The following is a 17,844-nucleotide window of genomic DNA, read 5'->3' on the forward strand; positions in this document are numbered from 1 at the left end:
CCGTCATACCGCTCAGGAAGGAGACGCGTTCTGTCTCCTAGAGATGAACGTACTTTAGTGGGAAAAGTGCAAATCAATCCCAGAACAACAACAAAGGACCTTGTGAGGATACTGGAGGAAACGGGTACAAAATTATCTATATCCACAGTAAAATGAGTCCTATATCGACATAACCTGAAAGGCTGCTCAGCAAGGAAGAAGCAACTGCTCCAAAACCGCCATAAAAAAGCCAGAATACGGTTTGCGACTGCACATGGGGACAACGATCGTACTTTTTGGAGAAATGTCCTCTGGTCTGATGAACCAAAAATAGAACTGTTTGGCCATAATGACCATCGTTATGTTTGGAGGAAAAAGGGGGAGGCTTGCAAGCCGAAGAATACCATCCCAACCGTGAACCACGGGGTGGCAGCATCATGTTGTGGGGGTGCTTTGCTGGTGCACTTCACAAAATAGATGGCATCATGAGGTAGGAAAATGATGTGGATATATTCAAGCAACATCTCAAGACATCAATCAGGAAGTTAAAGCTTGATCGCAAATGGGTCTTCCAAATGGTCAATGACCCCAAGCATACTTCCAAAGTTGTAGCAAAATGGCTTAAGGACAACAAAGTCAAGGTATTGGAGTGGCCATCACAAAGCTCTGACCACAATCCTATAGAAAATTTGTGGGCAGAACTGAAAAAGCGTGGGCGAGCAAGGAGGCCTACAAACCTGACTCAGTTACACCAGCTCTGTCAGGAGGAATGGGCCAAAATTCCCAGAACTTATTATGGAAAGCTTGTGGAAGGCTACCCAAAACATTTGACTCAGTTAAACAATTTAAAGGCATTGCTACCAAATACTAATTGAGTGTATGTAAACTTCTGACTCACTGAAAAGAAATAACTGAAATAAATAATTTTCTCAACTATTATTCTGACATTTCACATTCTTAAAATAAAGTGGTGATTCTAATTGACCTAAAACAGGGAATTTTTACTTGGATTAATTTTCAGGAATTGTGAAAAACTGAGTTTAAATGTATTTGGCTAAGGTGTTTGTAAACTTCCGACTTCAACTGTATGCATGTGTATACATACATAAATACATAAACTCAGCAAGAAAAGAATCGTCTTCTCACTGTCAACTGCATTTATTTTCAGCAAACTTAACAGGTGTAAATATTAATATGAAAATAAGATTCAACAACTGAGACAAAACTGAACAAGTTCCACAGACGTGACTAACAAATGGAATAATGTGTCCCTGAACAAAGGGAGGGGAGGGGGGGGGAGGTTGGTTCAAAATCTAAAGTAACAGTCAGTATCCGGTGTGGCCACCAGCGGCATTAAGTACTGCAGTGCATCTCCTCCTCATGGACTGCACCAGATTTGCCTGTTTTTGCTGTGAGATGTTACCCCACTCTTCCACCAAGGCACCTGCAATTTCCCGGACATTTCTGAGGGGAATGGCCCTAGCCCTCACCCTCCAATCCAACAAGTCCCAGACGTGCTCAATGGGATTGAGATCCGGGCTCTTCACTGGCCATGGCAGAACACTGACATTCCTGTCTTGAAGGAAGTCATGCACAGAATGAGCAGTATGACTGGTGGCATTGTCAGGGTGATCCTGCAAGAAGGGTACCACATGAGGAAGGAGGATGTCTTCCCTGTAACGCACAGCGTTGAGATTGCCTGCAAATGACAACAAGCTCAGTCCGATGATGCTGTGACACCGCCCCAGACCATGACAGACCCTCCACCTCCAAATCGATTCCGCTCCAGAGTACAGGCCTTGGTGTACCGCTCGTTCCTTTTACGATAAACGCGAATCCGACCATCACCCCTGGTGAGACAAAAATGCAACTCGTCAGTGAAGAGCAATTTTTGCCATTCCTGTCTGGTCCTGCGACGGTGGGTTTGTGCCCATAGGCGACGCTGTTGCCGGTGATGTCTGGTGAGGACCTGCCTTACAACAAGCCTACAAGCCTTCAGTCATCCACAGTCTGAGCACTGATGGAGGGATTGTGCGTTCCTGGTGTAACTCAGGCAGTTGTTGTTGCCATCCCGTACCTGTCCCGCAGGTGTGATGTTCGGATGTACCGATCCTGTGCAGGTGTTGTTACACGTGGTCTGCCACTGCGAGGACGATCAGCTGTCCGTCCTGTCTCCCTGTAGCGCTGTCTTAGGCGTCTCACAGTACGGGCATTGCAATTTATTGCCCTGGCCACATCTGCAGTCCTCATGCTTTCTTGCAGCATGCCTAAGATACTTTCACGCAGATGAGCAGGGACCCTGGGCATCTTTCTTTTGGTGTTTTTCAGAGTCAGTAGAAAAGCCTCTTTCGTGTCCTAAGTTTTCATAACTGTGACCTTAATTGCCTACCGTCTGTGAGCTGTTAGTGTCTTAACGACCGTTCCACAAGTGCATGTTCATTAATTGTTTGGTTCATTGAACAAGCATGGGAAACAGTGTTTAAACCATTTTACAATGAAGATCTGTGAAGTTATTTGGATTTTTACGAATTATCTTTGAAAGCCCGGGTCTTGAAAAAGGGACTTTTCTTTTTTTATGAGTTTGTGTATGTTTTTTCCTGCGCTTTCTTATATCTCCTAGATATAGGACAGACACTTCAAAACCTTGTCTTATGATTTGTTTTTTGACTGCTGTTTATGAATGTGTTATTTTATTCTCATGACTGTCTTCATCTATAACCATCGGTTATATAATAATTGTGCTAGCCCTGTCGATTAGATTAAAAGAGCTTTATTATCCCAAGCTTGGAAAATGTGTTTGGCATGTTCATTATTGTTTACTATGATAGTATAGTATAGCATTCTATTAGGTGTCTTGTGGGACTGAGTCGTCATGCTAACACAATCGTCCCACTCCAACACCACCCAGATCAGATTGGTGGTGATCCTGTGTGGCTACTGTCTTCAATGCAGAATGATAGAATGATAGGGCCATAGCGTGCTCTCATGAGGCAGTGAGGTAGACACTACTGTGAGTAAAGTACTTCAAGTTCGTATTTTTTTATTAGCCGTACGGGATAGGCATGGTAAACTAGCTACCCATGTCCCAGAGGGATGACTGACCATGACAGTAAAGGGGGCGAAGGGGAATGCGCTTTGTTTTGGTACTGGGTCTTGGATGGGAGATGATTTACCACAAGCTATCCACACATAAAAATGACATTTCAAAGTTAAATCACTAAATATTCCCCATCACGACTTCAAATCTTCATCGACATCATCTTACTCTAGGCTACATGTTGAAGGATTTAATTATCATGGTCTGGTCTCTTAGTGTTGATTTTATTTTACCTTTATTTAACTAGGTAAGTCAGTTAAGAACAAATTCTTATTTTCAGTGACGGCCTAGGAACAGTGGGCAGAACGACAGATTTGTACCTTGTCAGCTCGGGGATTCGAACTTGCAACCTTTCGGTTACTAGCCCAACGCTCTAACCACTAGGCTACCCTGACGCCCCATTTACTGACATTTTTTTTATAGAAATTTGAGAGTGCTGCTTTGCTTTACATTTTTTCAACAAGATAGTCACCTGCAGTACGATTACATACTTGCTGAGGAAAGACATTGGAGGATTGAATTAACTTTATTATATGAATAGTCTGTGGCATGACATCTTCATGTAGACTTTGTCTATCTATGATATTACATTTTCTTTTGGACTCTGTAATGTGATGTGTTGTTCCCCAGGTGAGCTTTGGCTTCCTCACCAGCCTGCTGCATGTCATCAAGGAGTCCTGGAAGATCCCAGTAGCAGGGGCCGGGCCCACCCTGCTGGAGCTCCTCCACAAGGCATGGACACACACGTTCAAAAACACTTGAATGCACAAGCACACACAGAATATTCTATTCTACTGGACCATTTACTTTATGTTCGTATTCTTATCTTAAGTGACCTACTCAAATATGGTATACTAGACGTAAATCTCTTCATCACCCTCCATGAAATGATCTATGAATACGAAGCACCGTTTTTCCTGTGGCCCAGCAGCTTTTTTTTCTTTTCCAAATGATATACTGTCTCTACACGCCACTTTGTTCTATTCTGGATTCCCACACATGCTCACTCTAATATAGATCTGCTTTGGATTGTTATTTCTTGATGGGAATTGTTTGCATTATTTGTATTGTATTAGACATTCTACTGTACTGTTGGAGCTTGTAACATAAGCATTTCGCTGCACCTGCTATAATAGTGGTTGCCAACTAGGGGTACATTTTTGACGTTTTGAGTCATTTAGCAGACGCTCTTATCCAGAGCGACTTAGTTCATGCATTCATCTTACTAGGACCCCTGGGGGTACTTGGCCTATCCAAATACTCGAGAAGACCCGTGAGACCATAGGTCTACTGGTAAAATGCACATGAGGGGGTACTTCAGGGGTACTCATGGCAGAGCAGAATTCAGTTGGGGAGTCACCCAAAAAGATGGAAACCACTGTGGTATAACGCCGGCAAATCTGTGTACACGGCCAATAAACTTTAATGCGATTTTTCTGTTTCTCTATGCGCTTACTGCTTAGCTAACCATTTACATATATCTATCTGTTGGCAGGCGATCCGGGAGAGCATATGCCACTGTCTGCAGAAGTACTGCCTCAACTATTCTACTGCACTCTTTTATCTGGACAGCCTGAAGCACAGAGAGGACTTTGGCTCCTACGTGAAGGTACAATGCAGGCCACAGCCGCCAAGCGCTGGTTATTTGGAACTATAAATCAGGGTTGGTTGGTTGGCAAGGTTGTGCTGTACCCTGTCCCTAACAACCACACACAATAATGCAGTAAGTTAGGTTAGAACTGGGTCAAGTGTGAACGAACACTGAGTCACTGGGGCTTGCTGACAATTGGAATGTGACAATTAGTCTCCTGCGAATGAGACTCTTTTTTGCAAGCCTGCTGTTTTTTTGCTCTCAGCTGAGATAATTTGTCTTTCTCACAACTTTACTTTCACTCCTACCCTACCCCATCCCTCAGTTCTCCCTAATACTCGCTCTCTTTCACCCTTTACTTTCACTCCTACCCTACCCCATCCCTCAGTTCTCCCTAATACTCGCCCTCTTTCACCCTTTACTTTCACTCCTACCCTACCCCATCCCTCAGTTCTCCCTAATACTCGCCCTCTTTCACCCTTTACTTCCTGACCTGTCTCTTCTCTCTTATTTTCTCCCACGCTCTTACTCAATCGCTTTCTCTCTCAATATCTGATTTTGTCACACACTTACTTATCAACCTACTTATAGTACTTAATTTGGCTTTAACTCTTTCTCTCCCCTCTCTCCCCCAACGCGCTCTCTCTCTCTCTCTCTCCCCCAACGCGCTCTCTCTCTCTCTCTCCTCCCCAACGCGCTCTCTCTCTCTCTCTCCCCCAACGCGCTCTCTCTCTCTCTCTCCCCCAACGCGCTCTCTCTCTCCCCCAACGCGCTCTCTCTCTCCCCCAACGCGCTCTCTCTCTCTCTCTCCCCCAACGCGCTCTCTCTCTCTCTCTCTCCCCCAACGCGCTCTCTCTCTCTCCCCCCAACGCTCTCTCTCTCTCCCCCAACGTGCTCTGTCTCTCTCTCTCCCCCAACGCGCTCTCTCTCTCTCTCTCCGCTCTCTCTCTCCTCTCTCCCCTACGCTCTCTCTCCCCTACGCTCTCTCTCCCCTACGCTCTCTCTCCCATGTCAATTAGGGTGTGCAGGGTGAATACGTGGTCTGTCATACAGTAATTTGGTAAAAAGCCAATTTTACATTTGCTTAGTGCATTGTTTTCGCTGAGGAAATATACAAGTCTGCTGTTAATGATGATGCAGAGGATTTTCCCAAGGTTTCTGTTGACGCATATCCCCCGGTAGTTATTGGGGTCAAATTTGTCTTCACTTTTGTGGATTGGGGTGATTCGTCCTTGGTTCCAAATTTGGTGGAAGATGCCAGAGCTGAGGATGATGTTAAAGATGATATCTCTGTCTCTCTCTCCCCTTCCTTCCTAGTGGTGTGAGAGGAACCAGGAGTGTCGGAGGCTGCAGTTGCGTGACCTGTTGGTGGCGCCGTTGCAACGTCTGACCCGCTACCCCCTGCTGCTGAAGAACGTGGGGAAGAGGAGCCGGACGGAGGAGAGCGCCCTGCAGAGTGTGGTGGAGCAGGTGGACACCTCCATATGTGAGCATCCCTCTCCTTCACCCTTGCCACTGAAACACTGTATTGTATAACCCCATCACTACACAGGCTGCTGTTCCATATCTCCTATTGGCCTGGCCTTGAACAGATGCATCTGATGAGGCTCTTTGATATTTTCAGCATGATGCGTCAATCATGAAGTGGGCTGTGCTTTTATACTGTTTGGTTTTCCTCTGTCTTTTTCACTCAAAACACCCACACAGCACCTGTAACACTGCCCGCTTCACAGCTGTACATTTTCAATTTAAAACAGCGAGAGTCTTATTTCCCCATAACATCCAATGAGAATAACAAAATAGCTTTGCCAGATCATTGGCTACATCGTGTACAACATGGTCAGTCTCTCAGGCTAATCTGATATTTCTACAAAACAGTGCAACCTTACCACACTACTTTACTGCACATTCTTACTGCACTTAACTGCAACACTTAACTACGTTACCCCTCAAGCACCACACTGACTCTCTATAGTCAATGGCTCACAGATTATTAGTGTAAATAAAGCTGATTTGGGGTTCTGTGAAGACATTATTGGATTATCTGGGTTATTTGCATGATGGTCGATTTTATGAGGTGACTCATCTAAACCTAATTTAACAGTAGTCAGTCATCACTAGAGGCTCCTCTCTCTCTAACTAAACCTAATTTAACAGTAGTCAGTCATCACTAGAGGCTCCTCTCTCTCTAACTAAACCTAATTTAACAGTAGTCAGTCATCACTAGAGGCTCCTCTCTCTCTAACTAAACCTAATTTAACAGTAGTCAGTCATCACTAGAGGCTCCTCTCTCTCTAACTAAACCTAATTTAACAGTAGTCAGTCATCACTAGAGGCTCCTCTCTCTCTAACCACAACAACGTTTTTTCCGTGTAAGGAAACTTGAACATACACAAGCAGAGTCAGTCAGCCAGCCTCTCCTGTTTTGAATTCTATCACCCCCCTTGACTTGAATTGTGTTACCATTCTATGAGTTCTATTTCTACATAGGAAACAGCAGCTCTGCCATTCAGGTTCAGGCCATCAGCTCTAGGGTGTTTTCTGACAGAGCTATGTGGGCTTTTGACAGCCACTTACACCTCCTGGCTTAACTCACATCTTCAGGCCCGTAGCAAAATATACACTGTGGGAAAGTTAATTTACACACAGTCTTCTGTACAGGATACAGTCTATACAAATACATGTCTCTTAGAAATGGTAACCAAATAGCCAGTTTGTTTGTTGGGCAGCAGACAAAATCTGTCACAGCTGACGTCTTCTCTGCGTGCCTGTACTTGCAGATGCATTTTGGTGGTTCTCTCTATAACTAGATGGACAGGACCGGCTGTGGAGAAATATGTACCAGTATTGTACCTTGAATGTAATTGTTCTTGTATATCGAACCCGTTTTTCTATTCCAAACTAGTTTGTGTGTTTACCGTGTGCTTCAAAGTTCTTTCCCATAGCCAGGGTGTGACTGTACAGACAATAACAGAGGTATACAGTGAGATGATGTGGCCTGGGAATAGCACTGTCACAATGGCAGGCTGGAATGAATCGGTCAATGTTCAATGGGTGTGGTGGGTGTCTACGCAGTCTAATCTATGACTAGAGCATCATAGATCACACCCATGTTGAGACACAGTCAGCTGTCGTCATTATTTAATGATATCCGTATCAACATCAGAGATACTATTTAAAATCGATTTGTTTCATTGCCAATGCCAGACGAATTTATAAAAAAATTGTGCACATAGCTGAATATTTTACAAAGTAGTACTATATTATTAAACTAAGATGAAGTGACATGAATTTCATCTGATGACAACAGTGACACCCTTGTTAAGATTGTTCTGTGTGTTCCAAAGCCAGGAATAAGCCTGCCAGAATCTGGGTTCCTAAGTAGTGTGAACTGCTCACTATCAAACAGAGAGCTGGAGTGGAATGCAGTTTAGTGTCCTCATTGGTTTGTTTGTGTCACACACACCCCTCCCCCTGTGGGTGTGTTGTGGGTGTGTGTTTTATGTTTTGTGTTTTATGTTTTGTGTTTTATGTTTTGTGTGTGTGTGTGTGTGTGTGTGTGTGTTGTGTAGGTGATCTGGAGGGCAAAGTCAAATGGCTGGACAACTACCAGAAGGTGAAACAGCTGAAAGATGCCCTGGTGTGGCTGCCAGTGTGGGAGAGAGACAAGCGGGCCTTCATCCCTGAGGTAAGGGTGCATTCACTATAATGAGAGAGTTGAGCTTTGTATACCAAACTGGGTTTGCACAAATACATAATAGAATAAAATTCACTTAATTGACGTAATCCTGTTAGTTCCTGGGGGAACATGGGCCTCTGTACTTAAGCTTTCCAATGACGCTGGTCTTGGGCCAAGACAAATGGATCTTCTTGGGTTCGGATGAGAATAGAACAGATCATATGGTTAACGTTTGATACACGAGTCAGATACAGTACAACAACAACTTAGCTGAATCTTGAAGGATATCAATGCATTGATGTAAAGAGAAGGGCTGTCTGAAGCGTCTTAGTTTTTTCAGATAAAGATCAAGTGATATCTGAACATCGTGATCTGCAAAGCTAGATATGCATGCAAGAGATATAACGGTGGGATATGATCAAAATAAAATATACTGCCACCACATATGAACTCGTTAGAATGCAAACAAATCATGTGTCTACCCACAACCTAACCTTAGACCTTCATTTGGCTATGAACAGAATTTGAAGCATCTCCTGAAAGCGGTCACCCTCGAAAACCTCACCGCTCATCGGAGCCTGCTGCATGAGGGCAAACTAGTGCTCACAGGTCGGTGACATACAGAGTAATCAGTCATGACTAGTTAAAATACTGTAGTTTTACATCAGCGATGTCCTGACATCATCTCTACATATGTTACCACCAGAGAATGCCAAGCTGCACGATGTGTACCTGTTTCTCTTTGACGAGTTCCTCCTCATCACCAAGATCAAGAGGAACAAGAAGGTAGGACCTATACGATTTTCTCACATAGATACTTACCTACATATGTATTATAACTTAACTACTTTCATATAGTACTTAATCCTCTTTGATCACCAAATTCGATTTTCTCTCGCGCTCTCCCACTCCTCCACCCCCTTTCTCTCACTTCCTACCCCCCTCTAGAAGTCCACAGGTCCTGAACAGAATCCTTTGCGCCTCCCTCAGAACCAGGAGTTGGACCAGCTGCTGAAGGAGGGCTGTACCTTCACCGTCCTGGACCAGCCCATCTCGCTGGACCGCCTCCAGCTCAGGAGCGTAGACCAACTCAACGCAGCAGGTGGGGAGGGATCAACACCTGCATGATATAGGAATTGAAAAAGTCCAGCATTCAATGATGTAGTTGCCACAGTTTAAGGCCACGTCCTAATAACACACTAGCATTTTGGCCTTTGTCAATCTTAATGTGATTGTCACATCAAAGTTTATTCGTCATATGCACAGGATATAGCAGGGAGTAAACAGTAAAATGACATGCATTACAACCTGTAATTTAAATAGATTTTTATTTGGATTTCATGTAATGGGCACAGACAAAATAGTCCAAGTTGGTGAAGTGAAATTAAAAAAAAAAAATACTTGTTTAAAAAAATAAAAATATGGAAAAGTGGTGCGTGCATATGTATTCACCCCCTTTGCTATGAAGCTCCTAAATAAGATCTGGTGCAACCAATTACCTTCAGAAGTCACATAATTAGTTATACGGCACACAGGTGGACTTTATTTAAGTGTCACATGATCTGTCACATGATCTCAGTATATATATACACCTGTTCTGAAAGGCCCCACAGTCTGCAACACCACTAAGCAAGGGGCACCATGAAGACCAAGGAGCTCTCCAAGCAGGTCAGGGACAAAGTTGTGGAGAAGTACAGATCAGGGTTGGGTTATAAAAAAACTATCTTAAACTTTGAACATCCCACGGAGTACCATTAAATCCATTATTAAAAAATTGTTTTTGGCTATCAAGGAAGCGCTATGTCTGGCGCAAACCCAACACCTCTCATCACCCCGAGAACACCAACCCCACAGTGAAGCATGGTGGTGGCAGCATCATGCTGTGGGGATGTTTTTCATCGGCAGGGCTTGGAAACTGGTCAGAATTGAAGGAATGATGGATGGTGCTAAATACAGGGAAATCCTTGAGGGAAAACAGTTTCGGTCTTCTGGAGATTTGAGACTGTGATGGAGGTTCATCTTCCAGCAGGACAATGACCCTAAGCATACTGCTAAAACAACACTTGAGTGGTTTAAGGGGAAACATTTAAATGTCTTGGAATGGCCTAGTCAAAGCCCAGACCTCAATCCAATTGAGAATCTGTGGTATGACTTAAAGATTGCTGTACACCAGCAGAACCCATCCAACTTGAAGGAGCTAGAGCAGATTTGTCTTGAAGAATGGGCAAAAATCCCAGTGGCTAGATGTGCCAAGCTTATAGAGACATACCCCAAGAGACTTGCAGCTGTAAAAGGTGGCTTTACAAAGTATTGACTTTGGAGGGGTAAATAGTTATGCACTCTGAAGTCCTCTGTTTTTTTTGTCTTATTTCTTGTTTATTTCACAATAAAAATATTTTGCATCTTCAAAGTGGTAGGCATGTTGTGTAAATCAAATGATACAAACCCCCCAAAAATCTATTTTAATTCCAGGTTGTAAGGCAACAAAATAGGAAAAATGCCAAGGGGGGGAATACTTTGCAGGCCACTGTATTGTGCAATCCAGTTATCTAAACTGCAGATTAGTAATCTGTAATCGATTACAGTATCAGTCCTGAGTCTTTCTTCTGTACTGCTTATGTGCGTTTTCAACAGACCTGGTCTTGTGTGACTGTTGGTAGAGCATGGCACTTGCAACGCCAGGGTTATGGGTTCGATTCCCACAGGGACCAGTATGAAAATGTATGCATTCACTACTGTAAATTGCTCTGAATAAGAGCATATTTTATATGTAAACTGGTTGTATTAATTAGAAACTAAATGGAAGCAAACTGGCCAAAACAGGGAGGGACCACCTGAACTTCCAATATGAAGCGCTTGTTTTCAATTTCTGTTAAAAAATACTTACATTTTTCTACGGTGTGCACTAATGAATATGACACTGACACGTTTTATCCTTCTCTTCTCAGTGTCAGGGCTACCCCAATCCTTCATCATCATGCACCAGAACCGCTACCAGCAGTGTATCGCTGCCTTCATTCTACAAGCGCCGTCCGAGACCGTCAAGGTACAGTAAGAGCACTCTGAACTTAAAGTAACACACTGTCCGTGTTGTAGGCCTAACAAAAACACTGTATGGACAGTAGTGTTTTTACAATGAGAATTGGGTTGCATTCCAATTTGGTTGTTCATGTGTAATTGTACCATGGTGACGGACATTTCGTTATGTGATCAGATGTAAGGCGTGGATTTATCACTATCATGACATTCCCATCTCAACATACTCACAGCAGGTTCAACGTTTATTCATTTGAGTTGCTAGTTGATTCCTGCCATATAAATTCCTGTGTTATCCTTCATTCATCACCATGTTTCATTCCCATGCCGAATGATAATAATCATTGTTGAGCTATTTACAGTCTATATTTGTCTAGGAGATTTTCTCTGAGCAAACATACAAATTGCTATCTTTCCAGAAATCAAGTGACTCGAGCCAGTTAGTGTTTGTCATAGTGCTGAGCGATTTTGCGGTCGGTTATAAACATTTTCAAAAATCATGGCTTTTTGTTTAAATGTATTTTTGACATTAAAAGCACTGCATTATGTGGGATGAATGCTGTAACAACACAGAATAAAACAATTAATACAAGTCCCATGATGGTAGTGACTGCACATTACTGCTTATATTAACCATCGTTTATTCACATTACTTTAATAAAATATTAGTTTTATTTGATGACTTTCATTCCAAGTCATCTCATTTCCATAGAGCTGCTGCCTATCAAAATCACTTTTTGTAGTTATTCAAAGTAAATAAGGCATCATTTTATGACTGCTGAATACCAACAATCAAGATCATGTATTTTCAGGCTCGCCAATTAACTGCTTTCTATCTATATCGATTGCTCGTTCTCTCTTCTCTGTCTTGCTACACCCAGATGGACAAGTTTAAGAGGGTGCGCAATGGATTATGGTCATTGTAGTTAAATGCCATGTTTTTTTGGCACTAAACTTTGCAAAATATTGGTCTGTTGGAAACTACAACTCCCTACTACATTGCACAGTTCAGGCTTGATCTGATTTATCTCTAAAGAAACTGCACATTGAGCTCACAGGGGAAAAAAACAGATTGAAATGGAATTCACATAATTGAACAGACTTAAGTCAATTAGTTAAAAAAAGAAAAATAACCTACATTTTGGTTAATCGCTCAGCACTAGTTGGTCATCAGACGATCGGACACTAGCAGAGAAGTGTGTATTCCAATACTGTCCGAGTCACCTTGCTCTTTGACACATCTAAGTTGGGTGGAATTTCCTTCATTACTAGGCATGAGTAAGGTTTCAAAAGGAGAGTATATTACTGGAAAAGTTGAAAGTTTACAAAAATTCAGGTAGTTTACTGGTATCTTTCAATGATTTTAGGTAATCTATCACAAGACATCTAGTGGCCCCTTTGGGTACTTGAGATTATCACAGCTGTCTATCGCTGGCCTTATCACATGGAAAATATGAAATAATTCAACAAGATTATTAAAATAAAAGACTAAACTGTAAAACATTATCCTTAATATAAACCAGCAATTTAGGTCCCGATTCCAACTTAGGAAGTTATGCCTGCCTTTCCTACACACTGCTCAGTAGTTGGTATTCAGACTTACCTTGTGCAGGTGCATAACACGCTTTGCAGTCGTGGTTCCCTTCTGCACACTGAATAAATGTATTTCAACTGCTGAAAACCCTCCCACTTGCTGGCCAACAGATTTTCTCCTGGAGTTTTCATTCAATAGGGTTGTCAGTGCATCTATCTTAATGGTGTACCTTTTTTAATTTGGATATTGTTGACAGACTAGAATACATTGAGAACAAGTTCGAAAATAGGGATCAGTTCGCTGCAGCTAGCGACTGGAGTGAGCTGCAAAAAAACACTAACTGGACAGTTTATTTTATCTCCATCTCTACACTCAATCATGGACACTTACTGACACTTGATTTATTGTGTTGTCTGCCATTTTGCCTTTTGTGCTGTTGTCTGTGCCTAACAATGTTTGTGCTGCTAACATGTTGTGCTAATGCCATGTTGTTGTGTTGCTATCATGCTGTGTTATGTGTTGCTGCCATGCTGTGTTTTGTGTTGCTGCCATGCTTTGTTGTTGTATGGAGTGTTGTGGTGTCTCTCTTGTTGTGATGTGTTTTTGTCCTACATTTTTTCATCCCAGCCCCCATCCCCGCAGGCCTTTTGCTTCTTGGTAGGCAATGAATTTGTTATTGACTTGTCTAGTTAAATAAAAAATGAAGCCATCTAAATAATATATGTATATTCGTCTCTGTTTAAACACCAGCTGGTAGATGTAAAAATACTCTGGTCTTGTAGATTATTTAGGCAACTTTTGGGGTTAGGAAAGCATGTATGAATAAAATTGAAAAAAGCAGGTTTGGAGAGCCTTTACGCACTAAATATATGAATGAATTAAAAAGTGGTTTGATTCATCCTGAAAGTTGTCATATTCAAGTTCAAGCCATGAAATTTTGGAAGGTGGAAAAAAACGTTTACAATAAGGGTTGAACAAGTCCTATAAATCTACTCTAATCCTCACTAATCACGGAACTGTAACGACAACGGTCCAGTCATCGTAAACTGTGCTCCAGGTTTAACCCGCTGTGTGTGGTCTGAATTCCACTAGGTCCCAAGTTATTGCACAACATTAGCCTAATATGATCCACTAATGCTAGCCACCCTCAGAAACAACTACACGGATGTAACAGAGGAAAGAAAGGTAAATGGAATGTGAAAATAAAGATACAAGTTGAAGTAAAACTAATACTAAAGTGACAGTTAGAAATGTATGTTGGTATTACTGATGGTGCCTCCTGATAGTGGCTAATATAACATGATACAAATTGTCAAATAAAACGGAGAAAAGAAGCGGCACCATAGGCTATAATTAAAACATTCTAAAGCGCAAACATCAAATTGAGGACACACATCTGAAAAACGACACGACTATTTATAGCCTATTTCGTTGTGGAAAAGGGGCTGCAATACATGAGGATTTTCAGTTTGCTTCCATATGGCTGTTTTCACATTCATCTCCAGGGATCATAAGGAAAAATCATCTAAAACAATTACTGTGTGTATTTACAATCCTCTCCAAACGGATTACTCATTTACCTAGCTCTTATGCATTTAGAAATCAGTGCGTGGAGAATGCTGTTATTTGTATCGAAACAAATAAGCTTTTCCCACTTAGAACGGGCAGGTTCCCTCAACCTTATTCATGGTTTCCTTGCGTGTAAAGGTGGTGGAATTAAGACGAGGTCAAAATACGGCTTATCATTTGACACCTCCGCCACACCTTTTCATTTCTTAGATCTCCACCCCAAACGAATAGCATGCTATTTTCATATTTAAATTCAAGGTCAGAATACGCATAGAGAAGTGCATTAAAAGGAACTTTCCATTTACACGCGCATCACTGGTCTGAATCTGGGCATAGTGAATGCATGAAATATCATTTGTCTATGTATTTATCAATATTTTAGCATCACAACTGAAAAGTCTAGTTGGTTGAGTTAGAGGTAATTGAAAATAATCCCATTGTTGATGCTTTTTTTATTTTTTATTAATTAGGCAATTTTCTTTTGAACCATATGGTCTATCTACTCGAAACTCATTCAAAAAAAATCTAGTTATTCAAGTATAAATGACCAAAGTTACGATAGGTTGCCAATTAACAAAATGACTGGTTGCTTTGCAACCCCAGGCATGAGTTGGTGAGCCAAGTATCCTCATGCTACCGTGTGTGTGTCAAGTTCATTTCAAAGGTCACAACACACGATTAAAAAAAAATAACTAAACAATGTTGAAAGGGGAACAATAAACAAACCCCAAAAATGTGTTCATTTCCAGAGGGTGTGGATGTCAGAGATAGAGGGCGCAGTGATGACACTGAATTCCCAGCAGCCTCCCCGGGTGAAGAGCTCCTCACTGTGGGTGGAGTCCTCCCAGATCTGAGCCATCTGACGTTCACTACAACAGGGGACCACAAATACTGCTTCTGGGGCCTCCCACTATAGGTCCTGAACCATAGGTGGCTATGATTTTCTTTTCACACTGTCCTTTCCAGCAGAGTTCTAGAATTGTGGTGGATATGTAACCAGGCCAGCCCAGGACAACTTGGCTTGGCTCAGTTTGGCTGTAGTGTGAAAGTGGTATACGTATGCAGGTTCTAAGTACATACCAGCACAAATGCACTTGATTAAACTAGCTAGTTGTCGAGACCTTTGATTAGTTTAATCAGGTGCGTTGGTTGGTGCTGGGCTGGAATGAAAACCTGCACTCCTGGTGAATTTCTCCAGTACCAGGGTTGGTGACCACTGCCCTAGACTGGCTTAAGGACTATTACTCTGTCATGCACTGTAGTTCCGCCTAAGCCGTTGTAAAGTATTAGCAGGATCATTTGTAAAATTCATGTTTGCTTTGAAAGTGCATTGTGGTACCATAAGATATCAATAAATTGTTGAAAATGAGCAGTGATGACTTTGTCCTTTGTTGCTGAATACATAAATGTATGCATTCACTCAAACTGTGGTAATGTGTCTATGGCTAACAATACAGTCATGGCCAAAAGTTTTGAGAATGACAAATATTAATTTTCAAAGTTTGCTGCTTCAGTGTCTAGATATGTCAGATGTTACTATGGAATACTGAAGTATAATTACAAGCGTCGAAGGCTTTTATTGACAATTACATGAAGTTGATGCAGAGTCAATATTTGCAGAGTTGACCCTTCTTTTTCAAGACCTCTGCAATCCGCCCTGGCATGCTGTCAATTAACTTCTAGACCACATCCTGACCGATGGCAGCCCATTCTTGCATAATCAATGCTTGGAGTTTGTCAGAATTTGTGGGTTTTTGTTTTTCCACCCGCCTCTTGAGGATTGACCACAAGTTCTCAATGGGATTAAGGTCTGGGGAGTTTCCTGGCCATGGACCCAAAATATCGATATTTTGTTTCCCGAGCCACTTAGTTATCACTTTTGCCTTATGGCAAGGTGCTCCATCATGCTGGAAAAGGCATTGTTCGTCAAACTGTTCCTGGATGTTTTGGAGAAGTTGCTCTCAGAGGATGTGTTGGTACCATTCTTTATTCATGGCTGTGTTCTTAGGCAAAATTGTGAGTGAGCCCACTCCCTTGGCTGAGAAGCAACCCCACACATGAATGGTCTCAGGATGCTTTACTGTTGGCATGACACAGGACTGATGGTAGCGCTCACCTTGTCTTCTCCGCACACGCTTTTTTCCAGATGCCCCAAACAATCGGAAAGGGGATTCATCAGAGAAAATGACTTTACCCCAGTCCTCAGACCAATCCCTGTACCTTTTGCAGAATATCAGTCTGTCCCTGATGTTTTTCCTGGAGAGAAGTGGCGTCTTTGCTGCCCTTCTTGACACCAGGCCATCCTCCAAAAGTCTTTGCCCCACTGTGCGTGCAGATGCACTCACCTGCCTGCTGCTATTCCTGAGCAAGCTCTGTACTGGTGGTGCCCCGATCCCGCAGCTGAATCAACTTTAGGTCCTGGCGCTTGCTGGACTTTCTTGGGCGCCCTGAAGCCTTCTTCACAACAATTGAACCGCTCTCCTTGAAGTTCTTGATGATCCGATAAATGGTTGATTTAGGTGCAATCTTACTGGCAGCAATATCCTTGCCTGTGAAGCCCTTTTTGTGCAAAGTAATGATGACGGCACGTGTTTCCTTGCAGGTAACCCTGGTTGACAGAGGAAGAACAATGATTCCAAGCACCATTCTCCTTTTGAAGCTTCCAGTCTGTTATTTGAACTCAATCAGCATGACAGAGTGATCTCCAGCCTTGTCCTCGTCAACACTCACACCTGTGTTAGAGAATCACTGACATGTCAGCTGGTCCTTTTGTGGCAGGGCTGAAATGCAGTGGAAATGTTTTTTTGGGATACAGTTCATTTGCATGGCAAAGAGGGACTTTGCAATTCATCTGATCACTCTTCATAACATTCTGGAGTATATGCAAATTGCCATGATACAAACTGAGGCAGCAGACTTTGAAAATTAATATTTATGTCATTCTCAAAACTTTTGGCCACGACTGTACATCACAAGTCAGAACAGAATAACTGACCCATGTCATTATCACCCAAGTGAGTGAGAATTCATAGATATGCTAGTTAACACACTGGTATACACACACTGACCACCAAGGAAAATACAGACCCATTTTATTTCGTCATGATGGAAAATTAGAAAACAAATGGTACATCTAGTCAAATTATATTATTTATTTCCTTAATCAGACACACATCCCTTCTTCCAGGTCAGGTAGTCAGTGGTCCAAGGGAACACAGGGTTCCCGACTGTCACCATGACAAACGAGGACCCCGTTCCAGAGCTTACAATGCCTGAATAGATATTTTACATATCCGTTAAAGAAATGTCAGTGTGACATGGCACGCAACCATTGGTTGATGAATGCAGGGTAACATGAC

General features: G+C 42.3%; 1 protein-coding gene across 1 annotated transcript in view; it reads left to right on the forward strand.

Annotated features, from left to right (window-relative positions):
• Window positions 1-15,854, forward strand: part of LOC115152170 (pleckstrin homology domain-containing family G member 7) — a 33,304-nt gene extending 17,450 nt beyond the window's left edge. The window contains exons 9-17 of the mRNA XM_029696742.1: window positions 3,707-3,808; window positions 4,572-4,685; window positions 5,985-6,153; window positions 8,240-8,355; window positions 8,868-8,955; window positions 9,053-9,132; window positions 9,295-9,448; window positions 11,295-11,392; window positions 15,235-15,854. Coding sequence (XP_029552602.1) covers window positions 3,707-3,808; window positions 4,572-4,685; window positions 5,985-6,153; window positions 8,240-8,355; window positions 8,868-8,955; window positions 9,053-9,132; window positions 9,295-9,448; window positions 11,295-11,392; window positions 15,235-15,339 — 1,026 coding nt within the window. The 3' untranslated portion in view covers window positions 15,340-15,854. The remainder of the gene's footprint in view (window positions 1-3,706; window positions 3,809-4,571; window positions 4,686-5,984; window positions 6,154-8,239; window positions 8,356-8,867; window positions 8,956-9,052; window positions 9,133-9,294; window positions 9,449-11,294; window positions 11,393-15,234) is intronic.
• Window positions 15,855-17,844: the final 1,990 nt, after the last annotated feature.

Source organism: Salmo trutta, chromosome 17 (assembly GCF_901001165.1).
Source record: "Salmo trutta chromosome 17, fSalTru1.1, whole genome shotgun sequence".
Lineage (NCBI taxonomy): Eukaryota > Metazoa > Chordata > Actinopteri > Salmoniformes > Salmonidae > Salmo > Salmo trutta.